Source organism: Micropterus salmoides, unplaced genomic scaffold (assembly GCF_014851395.1).
Source record: "Micropterus salmoides isolate LMB-PRFRI ecotype aquatic unplaced genomic scaffold, ASM1485139v1 Ms_hic_scaffold_18, whole genome shotgun sequence".
Classification (NCBI taxonomy): Eukaryota; Metazoa; Chordata; class Actinopteri; order Centrarchiformes; family Centrarchidae; genus Micropterus; species Micropterus salmoides.
The window spans coordinates 14,859,829-14,884,642 of NW_024040928.1; the positions used below are offsets into that span (position 1 = coordinate 14,859,829).

Here is a 24,814-nt window from a genome sequence, read left to right on the forward strand (position 1 = left end):
GCCCCACCCTGGTGCTTGTTTGCAGATTAAATGAGAAAGACTAAAGGCTACTGTGAAGTGTCAACTAGCAGCCCAATATCAACCAGCTCTTACCGTTGCCTCTCCAGACCTCGGCCAGGTGGCAGCCGCTCTCGCCGGGCTCTTTGCAGAACTCAACGACATCTCGGCACGTTGTCTCAGGGGTGATGGGCACCTCGGTTGCAGCCTGTTCCCCATCGCTGAGATACACAGTCAGTATCATCTGAAGGGGAAATAAAATCGGTCAGGAGGAGACTGACACGAGAAATGAGGATTTGATGCAAGATTTAAATGAAAATCATGAAAAATTAAAACATAAAAACATTGTTTAAAATATGAAGATATATGAAAAAGGAGGGATATAGAATTGTCTGATGGTGTGATTTAAGGACAAAGCTTAACCCACTCTTCCACTGTGCAAAGCCCTGTGTGCTGATTCTACGTTTTGCTCTCTACCAGCAGAGATTGTTAGTTTGAGCTGCTAGTGGACTCATGCCTGTGCCTGCCACATTTCTGTTTACTATGATTAGGGCTCGCCATAGCGTTGAAGATATACAGTTTAGGCTGGAAGGTGAGACATAGCAATACAAGCCCCCACATGCTTCTGTCTGTACTTGCATAACAAAACAAAAAAAAGCTGAGATCATGTACTTTATCTCAACAAATATCCTTCAAGACACATTAAGTCAGTGGACATCTGAGGAAACTGCAGATTTATTCTTATTCTATCCTAAATACGTAACAATGGCTAAATGTAATAGCCTGAAGACAGAGGATAGAGGACTAAACTTCACAGCATCTTCAAGTAGTCAGCTCAGAGGGCTACAAGTGCTCCTTCGCACCTGCAGCTATATGAGCCAAAGTGGCTGCAATGTGTATACGGCCTTTGGACTAGTCCATACGGCCCTGCCAGCATAGTGTGTGTCTTCAGTTTGAATACATGAGAACATTTTTGGCCAACATACATAATGCAGAAATCTTATTTACCAGTCTAGAGTTTCTTGTACTAGTTTGGCCAATTTAGGGAATCAATTAGCTGCAGCTTAGTAAGTTTGGTGGCAACAATTGTCATCAGTTGTTTAAAACAGTTATAGTCCCAGAAAAACGTTTTTGTTATATCATTGTGAACTGAAATATTTTGGTTTTTTGAAGAACCTACTTGGGCTTCTTCATGTTTCACAACACTGAAGCAATATTGGATGTAATTAGATTTTTCTTTTACACTAAGACGCAGACCCTTAAATCACACACACACACACACACACACACACACACACACACACACACACACACACACACACCTAAAGATGTCTAACATTAACCCCTAAAGGAGGAAAGCTGGAAGTAAGCAACAACAAAAAAAGAAATCCAAATCTAGATGGCCCAAGCTGATAAAAACATATCATTTCAAAGTATTGACTCACTGGGTTAAATACTCCTGTTCTTTGCTCTTGTAAGGCTGTTTTTGGGAGATGAGAACAAGCCAAATGGATTTATATGAACTCCTCAATGCTCAGTGTTACGGGATTTTGTGTATCCGTGATGTGTTTTTCCTTCTGCCGGTAATATGCAGCAGATTTTTGTTGTTTTCTATGGCCCACAGCACTCGAGGGGATTTAGGTGTGTCTTCCTGTTTCATGTGACAGGCCTCACCTTTTGTGTCACCACAGAAAAACAGGATGGTGTGTGACTGTGCTAGAGAATATATCCATAACAAAAGCAAAGACTTTGGAGGGATGTTCAAATGTTAGCTGCTTTTGAAAAGAGTTTAGCATGGCCTCTGTGCAAGTTCGGCGCAAGTTCAGCAAGATTGTTAGTAAACAAAACAGAAAGGGGAAATCTGGATTCCCTGTATTTCAGTAACTTCCTTTTAACCTGTTCAACTTTTGCTGTTTTTGTACGTGCTTCACTGGTTGAACACACAATAAGAAGGATGATTTGAGTCAAGAAAGAATTCCGGTATAATGCTGAGAAAATCAAGTAATCAAGACTTATAAAACATTACTTATACTGTGAAAGGGATCCATCATCATGCACCTGCCGTCTCTAAACCAACAACTACAAGACTAACGAATGGCTCACAATATCAAACCAAATCAATAAAAACTGGCTCAAATGCAAAGAGCAGTGAAGTTTCTTTGATTCATAATTGTACGTGTGGCCTCAGGGTGCATTTGTAGTGCTACGATAATTGCCAGTGTATGCCACTGTCATATTATATATATCATCATCATATCTACATTTAGTCACTGAGCTACCTTTAGATTAGCACTTGGGGATTTTCTCCAAGACAAAGTGACTCATCCTTTGTAACGATGCAACTGTGTGATTCACTGACATTTTCAGCAGCAGCCAATTGAAACAATGATCACTTGCGCTCTGGAGCCTCTGCGACTTCACTCGCTTGACTAGGAGCCTAAAAGCTCACATTCTGGCAAATTCAGAAACTATATGTATGATGAAATACAGAGGGACTTCCTTCACTAATCCAACAGTTGCCCATCCATACCATCAATCTATGATTTCATCTTGCTTCTTACAGCATTATTAGGACCCAGTGTCCTGATAGATTAGTACTGGATGTCAATTTTTGGACCTCCTGTGCAAGAGCATTAACAGAAAAAAGAAATGGGAAAGATACTAATTAGAGACTAGTTATGTCCACATTTTACAGATAGATAATTAATTGGCTCATCCTCAAGGGATACTGGAGTGATACAGGGAGAAAAACGGTGAACACAAAACAGCCCATTGAGGCCGACAACAAAATCAGTTTGAATCCAAATAAGACTGATGCCATTATTTTAACAGAAAAAGCGTACATTCTTATTCACATTAACATTTTGCAGCATTGTTCAATCTAAGAAAGGCAATAGGATAGGTAATACTCCAACAATCAACAACAGAGCGTGTCAAAACAAACCTTCAATTAATCAGGACACACAATCAACCAATCAGACAACATGACTGAGGTGCAAACTTGGGCCTAATATTCTAAAAATATACCTTCACATAAACAGAAACTACAACAAGTGACAGTGTAGAAAACAGAAACTCCAGTGATCGAGCTGGCCGACCACAGGAGAAAATACGAACCGCCCTCACTAAGTTGCGTCTGCCCATGTTCTTGGCTCTTTTGACCGCCCTCCGTTTCCTCCTGACCTCCTTCTTTGGCGGCCGGTGGTGCTCCTTTGCCCAAATGGGGTTTTCCTTGGAGAGGCTAACAAGGCCGCGCAACACTATTGTCACAAACCTCTTCATCATAGCGCTGCCGTTTCTGCAGGCACGAGACTTAATGGTTATGCCATCCCTAAGCAGACCTCGGAAACAGACAGTGGCGTGTGCATTGGAAAAGTGCTGCAGAGGAGACTTGGGAGGAAAAAACACTTGCTGTCTGTGTGTGTAACTCGGGGGAGGGAGGGGGGAGAGAGACAGAGAGAAACAAACAGTAAGAGAGAGGGAGAGAGGGAGTCACAGGGTGGTGGGTGTGGGTGGAGGAGGGTGCCAACAAGTCCTTCTATCGGAAAATTGTCCCTGGGTTGTGCCAGCGGCCGCAACACTAACAACTGCCTGATAATTAGAATCGTTTGGCGACATCTGTGATGGGCAAGCGAGTCAGGGCACCATCATGTATGTTGGCTGTACATGATTGGAAGCATGCAGTACCCCTCTTGCCCGACGCATAATGCTACAGTGGGCATCATCTGGAGACAGGGACATTTATCATTTAATTTCTGAGAGGGAACGAGGGGCACTTGGCTGGCCTGGTCTTCAGCAGGATGATTCAAACATGATGATTCAAAGTATTTTCTGTCAAGATCCTGTCACTCATTTACTCTCAAAGAGGTGCCCGCAAAGAAGAAGGAAGATCTGGCAGAAAATTTCTTCCTGAGAGCACACACATTAACTTCACACATGAGCTTTTTTTTCATGAAATGACTTTCCACAAATAATAATAACAACAACAACAATAATAATAATAAAACAAGGATGGATTTCTCCCCCAAAAAGTATATACTCACATTATGGCAAAATAATTCGAGCCAAACACAAGCCCAAATGTTTGAGACAACTACGTAAACAAACACACTATGATCAGTGTTGGGCATGATTTTGCTTTATCATCTGGTCAGACACAAGCACCCAGATAGCTTAATCATAGCTAAACCCAAAGACAGCTATTCAGTGAGACATTCTTTATGGCGCATAGGAAAAAAATAATGTAATCTAGACATTTCATGCAGCCATAATGTGCCAAACACTGCCCGTCTGGCTGAAATGGCACTGAACCATATGACGGAAAGATGAAGTAATGATGAGACAAATACCGTGAAATAATCAAACGACCAGCCAGGATGTCCAAAAACTTAAAAATAATCCTGTTATTACACATGCATAAGATGATCTTTCCTTTAGCTGGGCACTTGAACACTGGTGCACACAAGATGTTTCAGATGCAAATTGATTTTTTCCCCCAAGATGTTAAGCTGGATAATACACTGGCTTTGCTATTACAGACTAATCTTGTGGAGTTTATGTGTCCAGTAGTTGTCAAGCACTCCTTTGATATTTCATATTTTTAAATCGGGAAACGTTTTTGCTGTTGTCTGGAAAAGACTGAGACAATACACTAATCTGAACAGAAACATGGGAACATATCGGACAACTTCCAGACTGAATGTGCTGTTTTAAAGAAGGGTGTGTCCCTTTCACTGAAAGCTGACTAGTGTGCATTAGAGGAAGGCATTAAGAAAGTCTAATTAATAATGTATACTTCTTCAACCAATAAGAAAAGAGAAACAGGTGAGAGTTCTTAAATAAATCAATGACTTACTATTTTCACCTGATCACAGTGAGTTTAGGGAAATTTTTTTGCTTTATGATAATTATGATGGCTTGACTGATGTCATTTTAAACCTCCAAAAATGGTCAAAGCGGCAATACGATGCAATGTTTACATTTCCTGTAAATCACGCTCTGCCCAGCTCCACCGTGTGAGATTAATGCCACTTGACAATCTACTCAGCTCAAAAGTTCCCCTTAACAACAGAGCATTAGTCGACGTAGCCACACAGACCTAGATCTGCCAAGTTCTCATTGGCTGCTGGAGTCACGCGAGACCCGGGTGCAGGGCTCCCTCTCTGCTCGACTGGCTCTTTGACTCTGATAGCCTGCTGGTGCCACAGGGTACAAACGTCCATGGAGGCTCATCATCGCAGTCAATCCTGTGACGGCTGCAGTGAATATGGAGTTACATCTCTGTTACTATGTACTCCTGTGTGTTATGTAAACTTTGAACGCCTCTCTGAAGATGTGCTGTAAAGCTTTTTAGTTTTAATGACTTCAAACAAAATGCTACTGCGACACTGACATGGAAAGACAACTGCCCAAGACTGAATCACTTCTATTTATAATGACTGAAACAACGGTAAACTTATCCTCCATCTGAGTTCACGTTCCACATCCCCAAAGGCCAAATGGGGCATCAATCACTTTTCCCACAATCCTACGCTGCATTTTTTAGCATTAAATATAACAAAAGAGGTCCCAACAAAGCAGGACTCCAATAGGGTTGCCTTTCAGGTATTTTATTCTTTGCAACACTAAGCATCTTGAACAATAACACCAGGGAAAACAACAGAATTAAAACAACTCTTGGTTTAGACATGTAACAAAGCCTTCTGTACTTACTGCTTTAAGTAAAAATGTCATTATTATTATTATAGAGGGAGTGGTGTGAAGTTAACCTGTCTCTTTCTGATATACAGTAGTGTAATTAGATACTGCACATGTTTGCTAACATTGACTACAGTACATCTTGAAGGAAAACATTTTCTTTCCTAACGTTTCAGTCATTGTAACCATAAACATGAAAAGTGTAAGTCCCGCAGATACTGTGAAACAGATAACATCTTGGATGATTTCTAGGAACTGATCTCGCTTACAGATTAGCTGTGTGGCGGTGGGAAAGGAAATTGGGCTTAACTTGCAACTTGTAAGTGTATCAACAGTCAGAGAATCAAACTGTGCTCTTCATCTCAATCTGTTACTTTGATATTTTTAGACCCAGGAACCACATGACCATCACATGGGAATGAATAACCCCAAATGCCACAGAGAAAGTATAAAATTTAGGTGGGCCTTATTTTCGAACAACATACCACCTTCTTCAAAACTACTCCTGTCGAGAGCATGACACCTGACCATTTCCACCTTGCACAGAGGTTTGATTTGGTGCATAAGTGGACCGTCCAATCAGTAGTTGTGAAGACACTGATCTTGAAAGACTAAATGAATAACTTAATCACATGTTGCGCTTACCGGCATCATATTGGCAGCTCTGGCAGGTCAAAACCAGGGGTGCATCGGCAAGTTGGCTCACCCACTTATCTTCGATGGCACCACCGTAAAGACCCCCCTTCTTAGTTCAGGGCTCTGGTTACTCCAATGTGACAACCAACTGGGCCTCAGTCCTCTCTGTAAACCAAAACAGTGGGATTACATTAAATACTATAAAAATTAACAGTGTGAGGTAGTTTACACCCAAAACAACAGCTAATGTTATCAGTCGCACACGCTAATTTAAATAGTCCAGGCGTGGCTCCATGCAGCTGCTGCTGCTGCTACAAACAAGCCGATGGTTAGCCAGTAGGTTAGCTCGCAAAGCAACGCTGAAGCGAGTAAAAACAAATGACATTGACTGACTCGATATTACTAAGTCAAGACACACTAATTATACTCACCAATGTCAGAGACAATGCATTGTTCCAGCGACTAAATCTTTGCTACGTTACTGTTAAAAGGCACGTAGCTAACCGAAGCAGCTGTCAGCCAGCTAGCTAACGTAAAGTGTTAGCCGTGCTAGTTGGTTTCAGAGGCGCGGCTAAAGGACGGTGTGAAAGGCGATCTCTCCGCTCCGCTTGGTCCTTTAGCTTGCATTGGCCGCACATCGGCACAAGATGTCGATGGAGTGTGTTTAAAGCGAACAAAAATTAATAAACGTCCGTGCACACTGGCTGAGTCGTTTTTCTACGAACGCAATGATTCATCGCTAGCAGTGCTAGCAGTGCTAGTTGGCCAAAATACAAATAGCTGGAATCCAGTTGTTGACGGCAGGGGGGCGGGGCTACACCGCAGCAGCCGGAGCGTCACGTCAACGTATAATGTCAAGAATGTAACGTCACCTGCCAGGTCACCCGTCTGTCAACAGCTGGTGTGAAAATCAAACGGAAAGTAAAAGTAAATCAGCAAGTATAGATCAGCTTGCCAGATGCAACTTGCGGCGTTCACCTGTGGCAGACATAGCTAATATTCTCTGGATCCATTATCGGACACTTAACAACCCGCAAGAACCGGGGAGCACAACAGCAAGTGGAGGGACAGAGGAAGTGACATGACAGAGGCCGGGTCAGAATTAAACTGTTTATCAGTTCAAGGGGCAAAAAAACCCTGACATACTCTGACAGCTCTGTACTCTACATCCTCTACAGGGTTTTATTCCAGAAGGTGAACAGACCTTATGTGTGTTTTCATTCAGTCTCAGTTTACAAGAAATTCTTTCTAAACACAAATGTGGTGTTTTAAACAGGACAATTGTGATTCCTATTAAACAGTCTGTTCATGAAAGTACAAAAGTTAAATTAGATTTTTAAATTATGCATGGAATTATATACAAGCTATGTTTTAATTTCATTAACTATATCAATATGTATTTATTAATCAATATTATTTCTTAAACCCAATTCAATCAATATTACTTCCTCATTTCATATAAGGTAGGGTGATTGAGGAATTATTTTCTTTCTTTCAATTATTAAATGCAGGTTTTCCCCTCAGAAACTGATGAAGCGGTGGTACCCAATAGTGATGTGCAATACCACTTAATTCCCATCCGATCCAATACCAAGTAATACCCAGGCTGTTATTGCCGATACCGATACCAATACTTTTTACATATTTTATTTCTAGTTTAATGTGACCTCCCTCTCCCGTTTCTGTATTTATGAGAGAAATAAGGAGTAGTCTGTAGCCTTACCAATTCAAAATAATAGCTGCATAATGACAAGACATCAAACTACGTCATATTCTTTAATTATAATGAAAATATCCTGCTCAGAATTGCTGCTTCATAAACATCATCATATTATTTTGACTTAATCTCAGATGTTTAGCGAAGTTTGCAGTGTTGCCAAAGTATTTCACTGTCTGTGCACACACATCACACACAGCATCATTATTACCTTCACAGCCAGACGTAACTGCTTTTACAGTCAGCCATAGTCAGTATTCAATCACGGGAAATGTAAAGGTCATTTGATAGGACTTTAAAAAAAAAGTTCATTGAAAGGGACTTGCTTCCACCGAAAGAGCCCTTTTCCCACTTTTCTCCACAACTAAAATTAGCAAGCAGCATGAACTACTTATACATCATTATAAGTCATTAACACAAAAATATCAAGTCAGATGGAAAACTGATTTGAAATTGCACTCAGTGAGGCAAAATGACATGAAAGAAATAGCTTGTTGGCATAAAAGATGACACTTTCAGACTCTCATGCCGCTTCATTTGACCTTGCCTCGGGTCTTCAGCTGAGAGAGCACTTTGTCTACCTGTAACAGAGCACAACAAGGAACTTATAGAGTATTCACAGTATTTTAGTTCAGTTTCATAGTGATTCAAAATGCTTACAAGTTACATTTATAAATATATAAAAAAAAACATTTGTACAGTGTGCCCAACAGACATACAGCAAGAAGAAAAGTGGCTCATTTCTGATTTTGAAAGATTTAAGGCTTTGCTATAGAGAGGCAGGAGTAAATATAACATATATACATATAATAATATAACTCCATTTATAATCACTTAATTAATGGATAATAACTTGGATTAATTAATTGACTGAGAAAATTAAACAAAAGACGCCTCTTTAAATTCATTTGGACAGTAATGAACATTACAAACATCATTTGACATGTCCATTTAAACATTTAATTTAAAATAATCTTAATTAAAGAACACACAGACATTTTCATATTTTTACTGAAGCGTTATGCAATTGCAAAATGTACCAAAATACTTATATTGTTTATTTAATTAATATGTTTTCTTTTAATGACTAATAAATAATTAATCAATAATGTTATGCAGCTAAAAAAACGTCTAAAAAATGATTTGGCACACTGCAGTCTCCATACATAGCCATCCTGTCACAATCCTGTCCTGAGCTTGTCTGTGTTTTATTATTTTGGCCATGCCTTCTCGGTGTTTTGATTTTGGTTCCATGTCTTTGTTCTTAGTCCAGTACTTTAGTTCATGTCTTTAGTGTTTACTCCTGGTCTTGTGTTCTCTGTTTAGCTTTGTGTATTGGACTGTGTTATGTTGGATCACCTGAACTCAGCAGTTCTTGTAAGTGTGCTCGCCTTGTGTTTATATTAAATTATCACTGAACTGTAACTTCCAGTCTACGTGTCCTGCATTTGGGTCCTCCAACCTGCTCTGCCTCACCACCACAACCCGTGACACATCCAAGACATCACTCACTGTGATGAACCAGTGAGACTGCGGCCCGTAGTGAAGCAGCGACCTGAAGTTCATCTTACTGGCTGGAGCCAGAGCGTGGAGGTGGAGGTGGGGGACAGATGAGAATGGAGGCAGGTGAAACCCCATCCTGCACAGATTCAATGAAAAACAAACGGTGAAATGGTTTTGCAAATAAATGATTACAAACAAAACATTCACATTAAGGTGAAGCATCTCAGGAAAGTGACTTACCTGACGTCATCTAGGTCACTGACTTTATTCTTCTCCAGTATCCTCATTCCCATATCCACCATCCGCTCCACTGTCAACAAACACATTACATCAATATGGCCATGTCATTCAGCCTAAAAAACAACATTACACTCCATAAGGACAAGTCCATAAAGACACAGCAGTATCTCAGGTACACCTTTGGTTTTCAATAAGGATTTTAGAAACTGAAATGTTGCCACGGAACTGCGACAAGCAAGAAAAGTACTGTTACCACAGTGTAAGAATACCCTGTTATAAGTAAAAGTCCTGCATTCACAAAGATGTATTAGCCTTAAAATATACTTGCAAAAAGCAAAAGTACTCATCATGCAGAAAGGCCCATTTCAAAAATAATATCACTAGATTATAATACATTAATGTGTAGCCTAAATCACTTTAATGTTGCAGCTGGAAAAGGTGGGGCTAATTTCTACTACTCTACATACAGCTGGGTATCTTAAACCACAATAAGGCACCTACAATAGTGGAGTAAAAAGTACAATATTAGCTTCCAAAAAGTAGTGGAGTAGAAATAGAAAGTTTATAAAGTATAATAAAATAATACTCAAATGAAATACAAATGTACTTAAGTGCAGTACTTGGATAAATGTAAGCTACTTATATTCCACCATTGGATATTGAGTTATTAGAAAATTAAGTGGATAGTTATAAAGTTTATATCTGTGTTTAAAGAGAGCTCAGAGTTCAGGTTATTCCCCCAGGACAGTTTACTCATATGACTGTATGCATTATCAGAGACAACGAATGGCGTCATGGTGTAAAGTAAGAACACATCCAGGCTTTGTTCACATATGATTTACAGTAACATCAAGACAGACCAAATCCCTGCTTTAAGTGCGGGTCTCCCTCACCTAGAGGTAGGTCGTCCTCCTGGAGACGTTTGCAGTTGTCGATGTGCGTCCTGGTGACAACGAGGTAGTGGTGTGTGGCGCCAGGCTTCATGTCACGAAAACAAAGTAGCTCGTCATTCTGTCAAGACAGAGGAAGAGACATGTCAGGAGTCCATTGATGAACTCTTAAAACAAGCAGTCAGTACTTACGCTGAGCAGGATTTCTGTGTCAGCCTGGCTGTTCGCTATTTGGCAGAAAGGACAATATTTGCTCCCAGAAGAGTCCTGCGTCCCCATTTCTGTTTTGAAAGTTGTCTTTGGTAGGCTATGAGCTCACCACTGTAAACTTGTTTCTGAATCACATCTGGGCGTGTCTGTGGTCGGGGGTCAGGAGCACAACCTGCCGGTGACAGAGCTCATCGGGTCGCTGCGTTCACGGACCGCCTGTATTCCTGTTTCAAATGACTTCATCGCATCAAGTAGCCACGTGTCAACCATGACAACCTACTCAGCGGCAGTCTGGTGAAAACTATACACTACTCAAGTACAAAAAAGCCCATTTCTGTCGCCCGGCTAGCTCAGTCGGTAGAGCATGAGACTCTTAATCTCAGGGTCGTGGGTTCGAGCCCCACGTTGGGCGCGTTTCTATTTTAAGGCAGCATTAGCAAGGCCATGGATCCCTAACCGCTCCATGGGTGCTATACAATTGTATGAGGGGCCATACAAGCCATAATCTATTCTGGACCTCTCAAATAACTTAATTCTCCTTTCACATAAATATATTTTCATTCACAAATTCATACAGTTTCACTCTCACATACATATATTCTCCTTTTATCTACATACATTCTCCTTTCACATACATATATTTTCTTCACACATTCATACATTTTCACTGTCATAATGATACATTTTCACTCTCATATTCATACATTTTCCCTCTCATATTCATACATTTTCCCTCACACATTCATACATTTTCCCTCTCATATTCATACATTTTCCCTCACACATTCATACATTTTCCCTCTCATATTCATACATTTTCCCTCACACATTCATACATTTTCCCTCACACATTCATACATTTTCCCTCTCATATTCATACATTTTCCCTCACACATTCATACATTTTCCCTCTCATATTCATACATTTTCCCTCACACATTCATACATTTTCCCTCTCATATTCATACATTTTCCCTCACACATTCATACATTTTCCCTCACACATTCATACATCTTCCCTCACACATTCATACATTTTCACTCAAACATTCATACATTTTCACTCACACATTCATACATTTTCATTTTCACATACATATATTTTCCCTCAAACATTTTCACTCTCATATTCATATATAAATGCACACATTCATATATTTTGCTCATGCACGTGCAGTTAATGTGTACATTTAACATTAAATATAATATATGCATGTAAGAGAAGAATATAAGTATGCAAGAGAAGAGTATGCAAGAGAAGAATATATGCATTTAAGAAAAGAATATATGTATGTGTGAGTCAAAAGTATATTGGAAAAGGAAGGAGTATAGTGAAAACGGAAGGTAGCTGAAGTTATGGCTTCCACAAGTTCACCAGGAACTCCTAAATAGCAAGTTAGGTCTGCTTCTCTCTGCTGCTGTTTTCTCACATAGAACCGGGCTGGGTTAGAGTTAACTAACTTTTAATCAACGTTGTGCTGGTCTGGCAGAAGCCAGCTGCAACTAACATTAGCGCTAATGTTTGCTAATAAATTAGGTGACAGCTCACGATAAGTTCAAAAATTATGCTATGTCTTCGGTAATGGAATAGTAAAGCTGATGATACACGGGACAACTTTTTGAACAAGTCCAACTATGTTTTGAACGGATAGCGGCGGTGCGGGGTGGGTGGTGTAGTGGTGGGGGAAGGGGATTACGGTTGTAATCTTTACTCATTATCACTGACGGCAACGTTGCCCAGCACGATTGCTCTCAAAGTTGCTCCGTGTATCATCAGCTTTACTCTGTAACTCTGAGCAACTTTTTTTCTTCTTAAGTTACTTTAGCTGCGCTAACAAATTGTGGATATTAGCTAGCAGCTAACTTACATAATGTTAAACGCCATCAGGATGATACATGTTAATTGTTAACTAACGTTAGCCTATAATTCTCCTGTCAGTCATTTTGCTCTCTCCCTCTTTCCCCAAAATTTTGTTTCCTGAATAAATAAACACTGCGTGAAAGCAAAGATCAGTTTCATGGATGACGTTCTATTCTCAAATTCCTGATTTTCTGTCCAGTTCATTAATATCTGGTGTACCACAGGTGCACTGGTTTAAGCTCTATTGCGTAACTGTGCGCACAGCTTGGATGGCTGCACATTTTGGTTAATACACCAAAGTGCACAGGTCACAGAGTAGTTGTGAAGTTATAAAAAGGAACGCAAAAGTTACAATTCCTAAAACAACTTTACTAATTTGCCTTACTTGTATGGAGTACTACCCACCCCCTAGTGACAGGTCCCTATTAAGGGGGCATTGAGTTTCCACACTGCTGCTGTTTTCTGCATGATATGAGAACCTCTTGGCAGCGATGGGGGCTTGTCTTTGCAGAACACAGCTGTGGTCTGAGATTTTTTGCTGCAAGCAGGAAATGGTTTACAATATTTTAACTGGAATTCAAAAGCCTGTTTCTCTCTGCAGTTTTGTGTTCACATGGAGTCTAACGTTAGCTGCCATGTATTGGCAAACATTAACTTTAGTTCCAGCGGACCTGTAACCCCGCTTGGTTCTATGTGAGAAAATAGCAGCAGAGAGAAACAGACTTACATCAGAGCTGACGAGAGGATGGCTGGTTCGGGAAGATTTTCATGCTGTCTGCAGATGTCAATCATGTTCTTGTTGCCTCCTCCCCTCAGACCTTACTCAAACTTCTCAGCCAATCGCTGCACGGTAAATGTCCTACCTTCCGTTTCCACTATACTTTTGACTTGCATACATATATTCTTCTCTTACATGCATATATTCTTCTCTTACATGCATATATTCTTCTCTTACATACATATATTCTTCTCTTACATGCATATATTATATATAATGTTAATTGTACACATTAACTGCATGTGCATGAGCAAAATGTGTGAATGTGTGCAGTAAAATATATGAACATGAGAGTGAAAATGTATGAATGTGTGAAGGAAAATATGTGAATGTGTAAAGAAAATATCTGTATGTGAAAGGAGAATATATGTATGTGAGAGTGAAAATGTATGTATATAAAAGAAGAATAAAGTTATGTGAGCGGTCCAGAATAGATTATGGCTTGTATGGCCCCTCATACAATTGCTTTACAAATGCAGAGGCCCATATTGAGCATTCTGGGATGTCTGGCCCATACAATATTTGTATGTGACAATAAAGTTGATTATTAACTAGCTTACCATCTTCTTCCTTACTAAATAAGAGTTAATTAGCTAACCACATGGAATTATAGGTTGAGTGAGAATTTTAGGGCCAACTAGCTTATTATCTAGAGCAATAGCCTTACTAAGTCAGAGTTGACAGATCACTATTACATGGGGTACAGGTTGTGTGTGAATGTTAGGGCTGACAGTTAGGGTGACGTGGCCCGGCTAGCTCAGTCGGTAGAGCATGAGACTCTTAATCTCAGGGTCGTGGGTTCGAGCCCCACGTTGGGCGTGTTTCTATTGGTGCAGCATTAGCAAGGCCCTGGACCCCGTAACTGCTGCATGGGTGCTACACAATTGCTCCCATTCTAGGATGGGTTATATCCATAATGAAGAGGCCCAAATTGGGCATTCTGGGATGTTTGGCCCATACAATATTTGTATCTCACAATAAAGTTAATTATCAACTAGCTTACTATCTTCTTCCTTACTAAATAAGAGTTAATTAGCTAACCACATGGAATTATAGGTTGAGTGAGAATTTTAGGGCCAACTAGCTTATTATCTAGAGCAATAGCCTTACTAAATGAATTGACAGATCACTATTACATGGGGTACAGGTTGTGTGTGAATGTTAGGGCTGCCAGCCAGGATTACATTGCCCGGCTAGCTCAGTCGGTAGAGCATGAGACTCTTAATCTCAGGGTCGTGGGTTCGAGCCCCACGTTGGGCGTGTTCCTATTGGTGCAGCATTAGCAAGGCCCTGGACCCCCTAACTGCTCCATGGGTGCTACACAATTGCTCCCATTCCAAATTAGCTAACCTCATTGGATTGCAGATTCATTCTAGGATGGGTTAAATGCATATATATATATATATATATATATATATATCATATCATATCAGATGAATGATACAAATTGTAATCAAATTTGTACTATTTTAGGTGAAGACATTTACCAATCCCAATGTGAATACCAATTCACAAACTACCCAGCAGTATCTTGTCTAAAGTTATTAAATTAGCCCCACATTTAATAGCTGCAACATTAAAGTGATGTACACATTAATGCATCCAATAATTTTAATCCAATTATAGAATATGCATTACTCTCAAACGGGCCACTTTGAATGATGAGTACTTTTACATTTGGTACTTTAAGTAAAGTTTGATGTTAATACTCTTCTAGACTGTGGCATTGCTACTCTTACTTTAGTAAATCTAAGTTTCTTTCATCGTTCAATGAACATATGTAGTCTACAATTAAAATGTAAAAGTCCATCCATCCATCTTCATCTGCTTAACTGGGGTCGGGACGCGGGGTAAAACCTAAAAGTGTTCATTAAATTATTATCTGGGAAATACACTTAATCACATTCCTGCCAAACATTAACGCTAGATTATTAGATTAATACCACGCTCTCATGTGTTAAATGTGAAGATACAACCAGTTAGCTTAGTTTAGCACAAAGAGTGGAAACAGGGGAAACAGCTAGAATGCCTCTGTCCAAATCTAACAAAATCTTTAAAACTAGCACCTCCAAAGCTTACTGATTGCAAATAGTCAGCAACATGTCGCTTTACACTTAGATTTTTGAATGGATTAAACACAGAAGACATAACATGTCAATCAGGGACAGAAATGAGATAATAAACCATTCCTTTAAACTCACATTTAATGATACAACTAACAGTCCAGTAACACTCTCTGATTTGTAGTTTTTACCAAAAAGAACCCTCAAATCTTAAAATATCCCCAAATATATTCCCAAAGATTAATTACCAGCCGGGCAAAGTGGGACCCAACATTTTAGATGCCCCAAAGCGCCCACTTTCTCCATGTGGCAATAACTTAATTCATTCAGTTTATCACAAATCATCACACAAAAAACATGGAGACAGGTATTATTGGAGTACAGAAAGTACACTGGTATGTTTTGGGTTGAAATGGATTTGGGATGATTAATATGGGGTACAAAACTGTATTAACTGTAAAAAATTTAATGCGTGAGTACCTTTTATATACAGTCTATGGTGAGTACATGCTGCAGGATGTCTGTCTTTGCAACACCTTCTGCAGCAATAAACAGAAACCCTCTTCAATCCCAAAAGGGAAAAGCTTTACAGTAGTTAAGCACACGAATACACACAATTCTGCAAAACAACCCGGAGCCACTGTGTTCAATTGAGTCAATCTATTGTTTTCTTAGATCACAGTTTGGGACTGCATGTTGCATGTGAACCCGAAACCAACCGAAAACACTACTGATCAGGCAGAACTCTCACCACAAATCCACACACTTTAAAGAGGCGGTATTATGCTCATTTTCAGGGTCAAAATCTTAATTAGGGGTTGTACCAGAACAGGTTTACATGGTTTAATTTTTTAAAAAACACCATATTTTTCTCATATTGTACATTGCTGCAGCTCCTCTTTTCACCCTATGTGTTGTACGCGCCGCTCTTGAGCTACAGAGTGATGCATCTTACTTATACAAAATCTTTGTTGGGAGTTGTACATGCGCAGTTTCCAGGTAAGAACTACTAGCCAATAAGAAGCAGAGAAGGGCGGGTCGTAAGAAACAAGGTAGTGTGATCCAAATCAAAGCTGCTTCAGACTGCGACCGTAACCTAGCAGATGGTATAAGTTACTCACAAGTCCACAACCACACAACATTATTGTTCCACATCTTACCGTCAGGACTAAACGTTGAACTGTTGCCGGTGTTCTGATGATCTATGCTGCCTTGCCGAAAAATGCTACCATAGCGCGAATCGATAGACTCGACTCTACTCGGCCCTGCTCCGTTTTCCATTGCAGATAGTACCCAGAGATAGTACGTAGCTTGTCGTCATAGCGACGCCACACACAATTGCCGCGACGTAATTTTCAATGCGACACACATCAGCTCTTAAAATATATCTACGGTTAAAACGTTTCAATATTACTAAGAATGTAAAGACAGATAAGCAGTATGAAAACCTTCCAGCTGTGTTTTCCTCTGCTGTTGTTGCTGCAGCGGTCTGTGTGACGGCGGGAGCAGAGGGCTCTGTGAGCGGGCGGCTGGCCGGCCTCACGCGCTCCTCCCACGAGTTGGCACAGGTAACCAGTAACCAGTTTTATCCCATCGATTTTCGTCTGAGCTTTTAAAAACAGTATCACAAATGAGAGTGTCCTCCAGCCCACTTGATGTAATACCTACAAAATTTTTACTGAAAGTAATGGATTCTGTTGGCCCCCATTTGATCTGTTTTCAACAGCTCCCTATCTACTGGTTGTGTCCCTGATTATTTTAAAACGGCTTGCGTGAACCCACTTTTAAAGAAACCTGGTTTAGATCCCTCCCTCCATCAAAATTTTAGACCAATTTCAAAACTGCCTTTTATTGCAAAGATTCTAGAAAGAATTGTGTCCAAACAGCTGCTCACTGTACTGGAAAATAACAAAATATTTGAAAAGTTTCAGTCTGGTTTCAGGAAGTACCACAGCACTGAGACTGCCCTGCTTAAAGTCACCAATGACCTTTTAATGTCTGCTGATGAAGGCATGTGCTCAGTCCTTGTACTCCTAGACCTTAGCGCTGCTTTTGACACCATTGATCACAACATCATGTTAGACAGACTGAGGCACTGGGTGGGGATCTCTGGTACTGCCCTAGAATGGTTTTCATCCTACCTGTCAAATAGGAAGTTTTGCGTGTCTGTAAACAACTATGTCTCCTCGTTCTGTCCAGTTAAATATGGTGTACCTCAGGGGTCGGTCTTAGGACCCATTTTGTTTTCCTTGTATCTGCTTCCCCTTGGACATATTATCCATAAACATGGCATTTCTTTTCATATTTATGCTGATGACACACAAATATACTTGCCTGTCAGATCCACAGACCCTGGAATGCTGAGTTCACTTAACAACTGCCTTTGTGTTAGAGTTAAAAAATGGATGTCAAATAATTTCCTCCAGCTGAACTCAGACAAAACAGAAATCCTGGTCATCGGGTCCCAGCAGATGGCAAATCAAATACTGCCATCTGCTGGTTCCCTAGTAAATCACATTAAGCCTGTGGCAAAGAACCTTGGTGTTTGGTTTGATAGTAATTTAAATTTCGAGCAGCACACCACAAAGCTTGTTCAATCATGTTTTTATCAACTTAGAAATATAGCAAAAATTCTATCTATGTTAACTTTTAAGGACACCGAGACCATTTTACACGCCTTCATCTCATCACGCCTGGATTATTGCAACAGCCTTTTCACCTGTTTAACCCAAAAATCTATTGATCGACTCCAGACCGTCCAGAACTCAGCTGCCAGGCTTTTAACCAGAACAAAGAAATATGACCACATTACTCCTATTTTAGCTTCATTACACTGGCTCCCAGTATGTTTTAGAATTGACTTTAAAATTTTATTGATCACTTTTAAAGCTCTTCATGGCCTCTCGCCTTGTTATATTTCTGACCTTTTAGTCCCATACGCACCAGCAGGTACCTTGAGATTCTCGGGCAGAGGTCTGTTGTCTGTTCCAGAGTCTCGACTGAAAACTAAAGGGGACAGAGCTTTTGCTGTCAGGGCCCCGAGGCTCTGGAACAGCCTGCCCGAGGAAATCAGGTCGGCTGAGTCAGTGAACTCTTTTAAGTCCCTTCTTAAAACATACTTTTATAGGAGAGCCTTTCCCGATGTTATTTGACTTTATTTTATCCCTTTTATTTTATTCTACTTTACTTATTTTTATTTATCTTAAACGTGTATTTTAGTCTTTTCAATGTTTTCTTGCTTTTATCTTGTATTGTTTCTGTATTATTGTTTTTTGGGTATTATTGTCTTTACACTTGTTAAAGCACTTTGTAACTTGTTTTTGAAAAGTGCTCTACAAATAAAGATTATTATTATATTATTATTTCTCACCTCAAAACTTCTCAGAAGTGGATTTAGTGATGAAATTCCAAACGAAAACTGTAAAATATAAAACTTTTTGTTGCTGGCCTCTGTCTGGTGCAGCGATGATGATGCTGTGAAGAGTGAATATTCTCTCTGACCAATCAGCAGTCATGTGTCATGTTATGTTATATGTTAGCATGTCATGTTTTCACGTTACATTTTAGTATCCCTCAGCTCGCTTGGAACCTCGATGGAGGTGAGGTGATACGAAGAAAAGTACCTGGAAGCAGGTACAACATTTTTACAATGGAAAACCAAACAAAGGCGAGTCCAGCCAAAGGGCCTCCGCTCAGACTAGCTTGGTTTGAGGGCGTGCCTGACCCCGCTAGCCGCTTGGCAAGCTTTATGACGCGTTTTCATTGTGACATCACAGTGAAGGAAGGGAAACGGCTGGACTACAAACGAGCTGTTTTCAAGCGGTTCAGAGCAGAGCTTTCTGTGGGAGATGGGAACTCCCTTTGGGCTGGACTTTGGGCTTTTTCACTTTGCAAACCTGTTACATGCACAAAAAAGAGATATTACTCAATAAAGGAGAGGGGAGCCAAAAACCATAATACCACCACTTTAACTTAAGCAGTTCCAATAAAGTGTGGCTCACAGTCCCAAACAGAGCAACGTTGTGCCTCAGTTTTTAGATTTTTATATTTCAAAACCCTACCAGTGACGTAACCACTCGTCACAACTATCCCGACTTACAGTGCGAGGTGCACTTGATTACTATCACAATATACACCGGTTTTGCATAAGACTCGCGCCTTTCTATTGCGGCACCCCCTGACATTTTGTGCCCTAGGCAACCGCCTACGCCATGGGCCAGACCTGTCACGGTTTTGTGGTGAAGGCAGCCTCAAAAGGACGGCCCCTGACGTCCTAAAACGAAACATCACAAAAAAAACCCAAACAGGTCAAGCCGGCCCAGGGTGGGCGGAGGGAGGCCAGGTGGAGGGCCAGAAAAACAAAACCAAAAGTCTCAAAGGGCCAAATACCGGCAGGGCAAGGCAGTTCAGGAGGCCGACCAAGGCGGCCAGAGGTGAACAAAAGTTCAGGGGGCAGACCCGGAGGTCGACACAACAGACCAGGAGGGCAAAACAGTTCAGGTGGGTGTCCCGCGGGATGACCCATGAGTCCAGACCAGGCGGGAAACAGAGTTCGGGAGGCCGTACCAGAGGACGACCCAACAGGCCGGGCAGAACAGGGGGGCCACAGAGTTCGGGAGGCCATCCCGGAGGACGACCCAACAGGCCGGGCAGAACAGGGGGGCCACAATGTTCGGGAGGTCGCCCCAGGGGACGACCCAACAGGCTGGGCAGATCACTGGGGTAACAGACATGATAAGGGTTACCGAATACTAGACGAAAGACAAGACAGACCCCTAAAACCCAACAGACCAAAATAACGCTAACTAAACACAAAAGTGCAAAACACTGCAAGGCAGACAGGCAGAGTGTGACAAGACCTGTTGTGAGGTTGTCACTGCTCTAGTTTCCCTAATTGGTAGACACCACTCACCACAATCTGAGTGTTATTTTAAAAGCATCTTCTCCACATGGCTCATTCTGGTTCAAAGATTCAAAGAATGACCGCTGGTATAGTCCAAACCATGGCTTTGGGAGCTGCTGCCTCAAACAGACCACATTCAGCTTTCTAAGGATGGTCTACTGGTGGAGGACTATGCTTTAGGCGCTTTCGGAGACATTTTGCCTGCAAAGAGAAAAACATAAACTTAGATGGGAGCATAAAAATGGTCAAGATCAAAGGAGGAAGTCACTGTATCTGTTTCAGTTTCTACTTCTACATCCAATGTCCAGCCATTTGTCTAATGATTAACTTATGAAAGGACAAGTACAATATGTGCAAATTTCACAGCCATTGGATAACACTGTTACATTCCTTGTAAAAGAGAATGAATAAAGAAAATCAATGAAATAAGGAGTAAGAAAGAGGGAATTTCTAGTCTTCAGCACTCACAGTTACAAAACGTTCGCCCCCTGGAATGAACTTATACTGCATGTACTTTGAGATTTGGCTGGCGGGGGCGAGCACATGGAGGTGGAGGTGATCAACTGAAGTGAAGGGAGGTTGGTGGAACCCCAGACTGTGGAGGAAAACACATAAATGCTGTGTTCAGCACCCTAAAAAGCAGGTCAAAGTTCAGAGTTTAAGATATTGTGTGAGTATGTATTCACACCTCTCACTCCATTTTTAGCTACAACCAGTCTGCGCTAGTTTTGAGCTTAAAGGCACATCATACATTTTAAACAATTATTCTTTGATCATTACTTACAGGAAAAGTTTGACATTTTGGGAGAGACACTTATTCACTTCTCAGGGAGAGTTAGAGGAGAAGGAAGGTACACTTAGCTTAGCATAAAGACTGGAAACAGGGGTAAACAGCTAGCCTAATGGTAACAAAATCCATCTACCGGCACCTCTAAACGTCACTTTATTAACATGCTATAACTTGTTTGTTTGATCTGAATTAAAAGAGTGTTAAAATAACAATCTGCTTTTTGATGGGGGGTTACTTGGTGGATGATTTTTTTGGCTCTTAGCCATAAAATAGTCCGGTACGTAACAAATTGTCAATGTGCACTTTGTACGTATTAAAGCTGTTTCCTCCTATTTCTACTCTTTGTTAAGATATAAGCAAAGCTAACCAGCTGCTGGCTGTAGCTTTTTATTTAAAGGACAGACATGGGAGTGGTATCAATCTTCTCATCTAACTCTCCACTAGAAAGCGAATAAGCGTATTTCCCAAAATATCAAACTATTCTTTTAAACCTTTGTGTTTAGGGTTAAAAGAAAAGAAGAAAACCAAGCACACACTTATCTCTCTACCTTATGTCCTTCTTGTTAGTGAACCCTTGGTCTTGTAGTATAGCTTTCCCCATCTCAGCCATTTGTTTAACTGTTGGGGATATGACTCAGTTATTTTTAAGACCTGACTTGATAAAACAAATGAGGCTGCTGAAATATCACCTCATTAAACTGAAGCAGCTGAACAAGTGCAATAGGTAATACTGGCCTACTAGCAGTAGTTCAGTCATAGCATTGTTACAGTAGTAGATAAGTAATTTCAGAAGCAGCAGTAATATTCCTAGTTTTAGTAGTACCCTATCGTAAAAGCAGCAGTATGTGTATTAGCAGCATATATAATATTTATAACTGACCGAAGTTGACGTGTCCCCTGTGCAGTGAGTAGCAGCTGTGTATGTGCTGTGTGGGAATAACCAGGTAATGGTGGGGAGCAGCAGGATTAATGTCCCTGAAACACACCAGCTCCTTGTTCTGTTGGAGGGGATAAAGATGTAGAGATGAATAGAGTTGATAACCTAGAGGCCAGTGAATGCAGTGTTGTTACTGTAGGCCTACGTGTTCAATCTGTAACAGTTGTGTGGAGTAGGATAGAGCGGGTACTGTCCAATGTTGTGGTGCTATTACAGTTTTTCTCGATTTTTGACAATTGTCAAAACTCTAAGTACAATCCTCAGACCACATGGTACATTCAGCACACCACTCTATGTGACCTGCTAAAGGTCATTACTCAATCAAAAGAATTAACTGCATGTTTCAAATGTAAATAAATTCATCAATTAATAAGTCATTGTAATCAAAACAAAAGGTTCCTTTATCATTGTTTAGACCAAGACAGTTACAATGCAGAGTTACAAAGACATCTTGTCAAATGACAGTTGCAAGAAATAAAGATTGTTACATTATTTGGAAATAAGTTTGTATTTAACTTTGGAAATAGGTTTTTAACCAATCTGTTTAACAGTCACCTGGGGGCAACAGCAGTGATTAAAATATCAAAGAGTCACTCTCTTCCAATTGAAACTCTGCTGCCATGTAGATGAGATGTTACTGTAACACAGAAAAATAGATGACACTATACAGTGATCGCGGGAACACCTTTTGCTATACATTTGTATGTCTCTCTGCTATCTCAGGATGCTATTTGTCTGTGACTGACCATTTGTCTTCGTGCATATGTACTTGAGGGTATTTTAAGGAGAGAAATGCTAGAGGTAGGGAGAGAACCGGATCTTTCTTTCCGTGGCCATGTACATAAAGGATTGATTCATCACACCTTTGACTCTTGATTCTTCTTTGGGACGAAATTTTCTTTCACACTGTGTACTCTGAAAGTGTGATAGTTTCCCACTTTGTAATATTGTCCTATTGCTAACATTGTATTTTTAGGCAGCTGAATAGTGTTGGTGTCAGCCATGGCACACAGTATACTTTCAACAAAAGATTCATTTGACGACACTGTGGACCGGCCCAGATTAGGGTGTACTCTCCGACAAACCTTTGTCATACTTAGGTTGATAATGGTTGCCTGAGTCTCATTTGAGATTTCTCTGTATCTTTGCCTTTCCCTGGCTCTTCCTCGTCCTCTGTGCCCCCCTCTCCCTCTTCCTCTCCCTCTCAAGATGCCCCCTTGCACTCTAATGCCCTTTATTCTTGCAGGAGCAGATTCTTGTCCCTGTCTGTCTCCTGCATGCTCCATATTCCACAGCTGTAACATTGATTGTTTGATTGCTCTAAATTGTTCCCCATCCAACCTAAATCTATCCATCTGACAACTTTTAGGATACCACATAACTATTATGTATCTTATAACTGTGTGACAGGTTATTGTGATTGTTGGTCACTGTATTTAGCATGTAAGGATTTACACAATGAACATATGTATAATTGCATTTGAAAGAAATATGATTCAATAGCAAACAAATGCAAAGTATTTTGATCTGCAAGGCTTACTCAGTGCATTTTGTGCTAAAGCTATTAAAATTGACATATAGTCATGTGAACAACTGACCTAATGTTCTTCTAAATAGTCATATAGTTTTACAAATTTAATAGTCATTAGACAATTATTTTGACAACCCAGCAGTTTTGAGAAAAACTGTAAGGCACTTCTCTGCAGTCTATGGCGTGGTTACAAGCTCAACTGTCTGGGATGGAGACTTGCAATCTGTTCCAGCAATGTTACAGGCTATTTTATATTTTAATGGTATTTGTCTTATTTTAATAAGAAGCCGGTCGTGTGTCTGTCCCTGGCAGTATCATGAAGTGAGCTTTAGAGTCGCAAAGCACCTTTGTTTAAAAAGATCTCACCTTTTTTATGATTTCCGTTTCTTTGTCTTGTTCGTGAGCTATCAAACAGAAAATACAAGTTTCATCTTTTGAACTTGAGTCCGATTCGTTCCCTGACATCTTTCCGATATTTTCTCATGACAAATGTCTCCGGAATCCCTTCCTCAGTTTGTTGCCGGTAAAACAACGACCCACTGAGCGTAAACCTGCCAAAGATCGTCTGTGTGTTGCGAAGAGAGGTTGCTCAATGCTTTTTCTAAATAAACCCTGTGGGTGTGGGAAGTGAGCAGTCACACAGGCATCTTCGACTTGCTTTTCAAATACCAAACAATATTTAAAGGACATTTCAAAGGAAAGAATTAACCCATTTGGTCATTAACTGCCACAGCAAGCAGATATAGGTTTACTGACCCGTAGGGGACTTTTGCAAATTGTAAATTTGCAACTGTATTTTCCCTCCTGCTTCACGCAGTCCTTGTTGTGGATGTGTGGTTTTTTTGTTTGTTATTTGAGTGACTTTAGTCCTTAAAACTCTAGCTATAAAGACATAAATGACACATGTTTAGATTATATAAAGACATACAATGTCTGATTGGAATGAGGGTAACAGTTCAATATGGACATACAATTAACGTCTAAGAATATTAGACGTTAGGCTATCTCATCCATAACTGACACTGAATCAGTTAGGCCTATATCAAGCTTGATTGTACTGT

General features: G+C 40.4%; 2 protein-coding genes and 3 non-coding genes across 18 annotated transcripts in view; 3 read left to right on the top strand and 2 right to left on the bottom strand.

Moving 5' to 3' along the window:
• Positions 1 to 7,202, bottom strand: part of ppp1r13bb (protein phosphatase 1, regulatory subunit 13Bb) — a 29,435-nt gene extending 22,233 nt beyond the window's left edge. Inside the window, exons 1-4 of one of the 7 annotated variants that reach the window (XM_038726249.1) lie at positions 6,762 to 7,172; positions 6,340 to 6,495; positions 5,096 to 5,252; positions 94 to 241 (exon numbers count right to left, since the gene is read on the bottom strand). In XM_038726249.1, the coding sequence (XP_038582177.1) occupies positions 94 to 241 (148 nt within the window). In that variant the 5' untranslated portion in view covers positions 5,096 to 5,252; positions 6,340 to 6,495; positions 6,762 to 7,172. Of the gene's footprint in view, positions 1 to 93; positions 242 to 5,095; positions 5,253 to 6,339; positions 6,496 to 6,761 lie in introns of all 7 variants that reach the window. The other 6 variants (XM_038726251.1, XM_038726248.1, XM_038726255.1 and 3 more) reach the window with 6 other exon arrangements.
• A 982-nt stretch (positions 7,203 to 8,184) lies between these two features.
• LOC119909315 (histidine triad nucleotide-binding protein 3-like) lies at positions 8,185 to 24,296 on the bottom strand. Of its 8 annotated transcripts, XR_005445419.1 has the most exons (6): positions 24,120 to 24,296; positions 22,166 to 22,283; positions 21,834 to 21,903; positions 20,964 to 21,090; positions 20,505 to 20,696; positions 19,528 to 20,309 (listed from the first exon to the last, which is right to left on the bottom strand). XR_005445419.1 is itself a non-coding variant. In XM_038727493.1 (5 exons), exons 1-5 carry the CDS (start codon positions 24,216 to 24,218, stop codon positions 8,625 to 8,627), a joined length of 468 nt encoding a protein of 155 aa, XP_038583421.1. In that variant the 5' UTR covers positions 24,219 to 24,296; the 3' UTR covers positions 8,185 to 8,624. The 8 variants fall into 8 exon arrangements, 7 of the variants coding, with proteins under 7 accessions (XP_038583421.1, XP_038583420.1, XP_038583422.1 ...); XM_038727493.1 differs by lacking the exons at positions 19,528 to 20,309; positions 20,505 to 20,696; positions 20,964 to 21,090; positions 21,834 to 21,903; positions 22,166 to 22,283 and adding exons at positions 8,185 to 8,628; positions 9,510 to 9,686; positions 9,791 to 9,860; positions 10,684 to 10,801; XM_038727492.1 differs by lacking the exons at positions 19,528 to 20,309; positions 20,505 to 20,696; positions 20,964 to 21,090; positions 21,834 to 21,903; positions 22,166 to 22,283 and adding exons at positions 8,185 to 8,628; positions 9,468 to 9,686; positions 9,791 to 9,860; positions 10,684 to 10,801.
• Positions 11,230 to 11,302, top strand: trnak-cuu. Its single transcript has one exon. It is a non-coding gene; the product is annotated as a tRNA-Lys (tRNA).
• On the top strand, positions 14,276 to 14,348 carry trnak-cuu. Its single transcript has one exon. It is a non-coding gene; the product is annotated as a tRNA-Lys (tRNA).
• On the top strand, positions 14,717 to 14,789 carry trnak-cuu. Its single transcript has one exon. It is a non-coding gene; the product is annotated as a tRNA-Lys (tRNA).
• Positions 24,297 to 24,814: the final 518 nt, after the last annotated feature.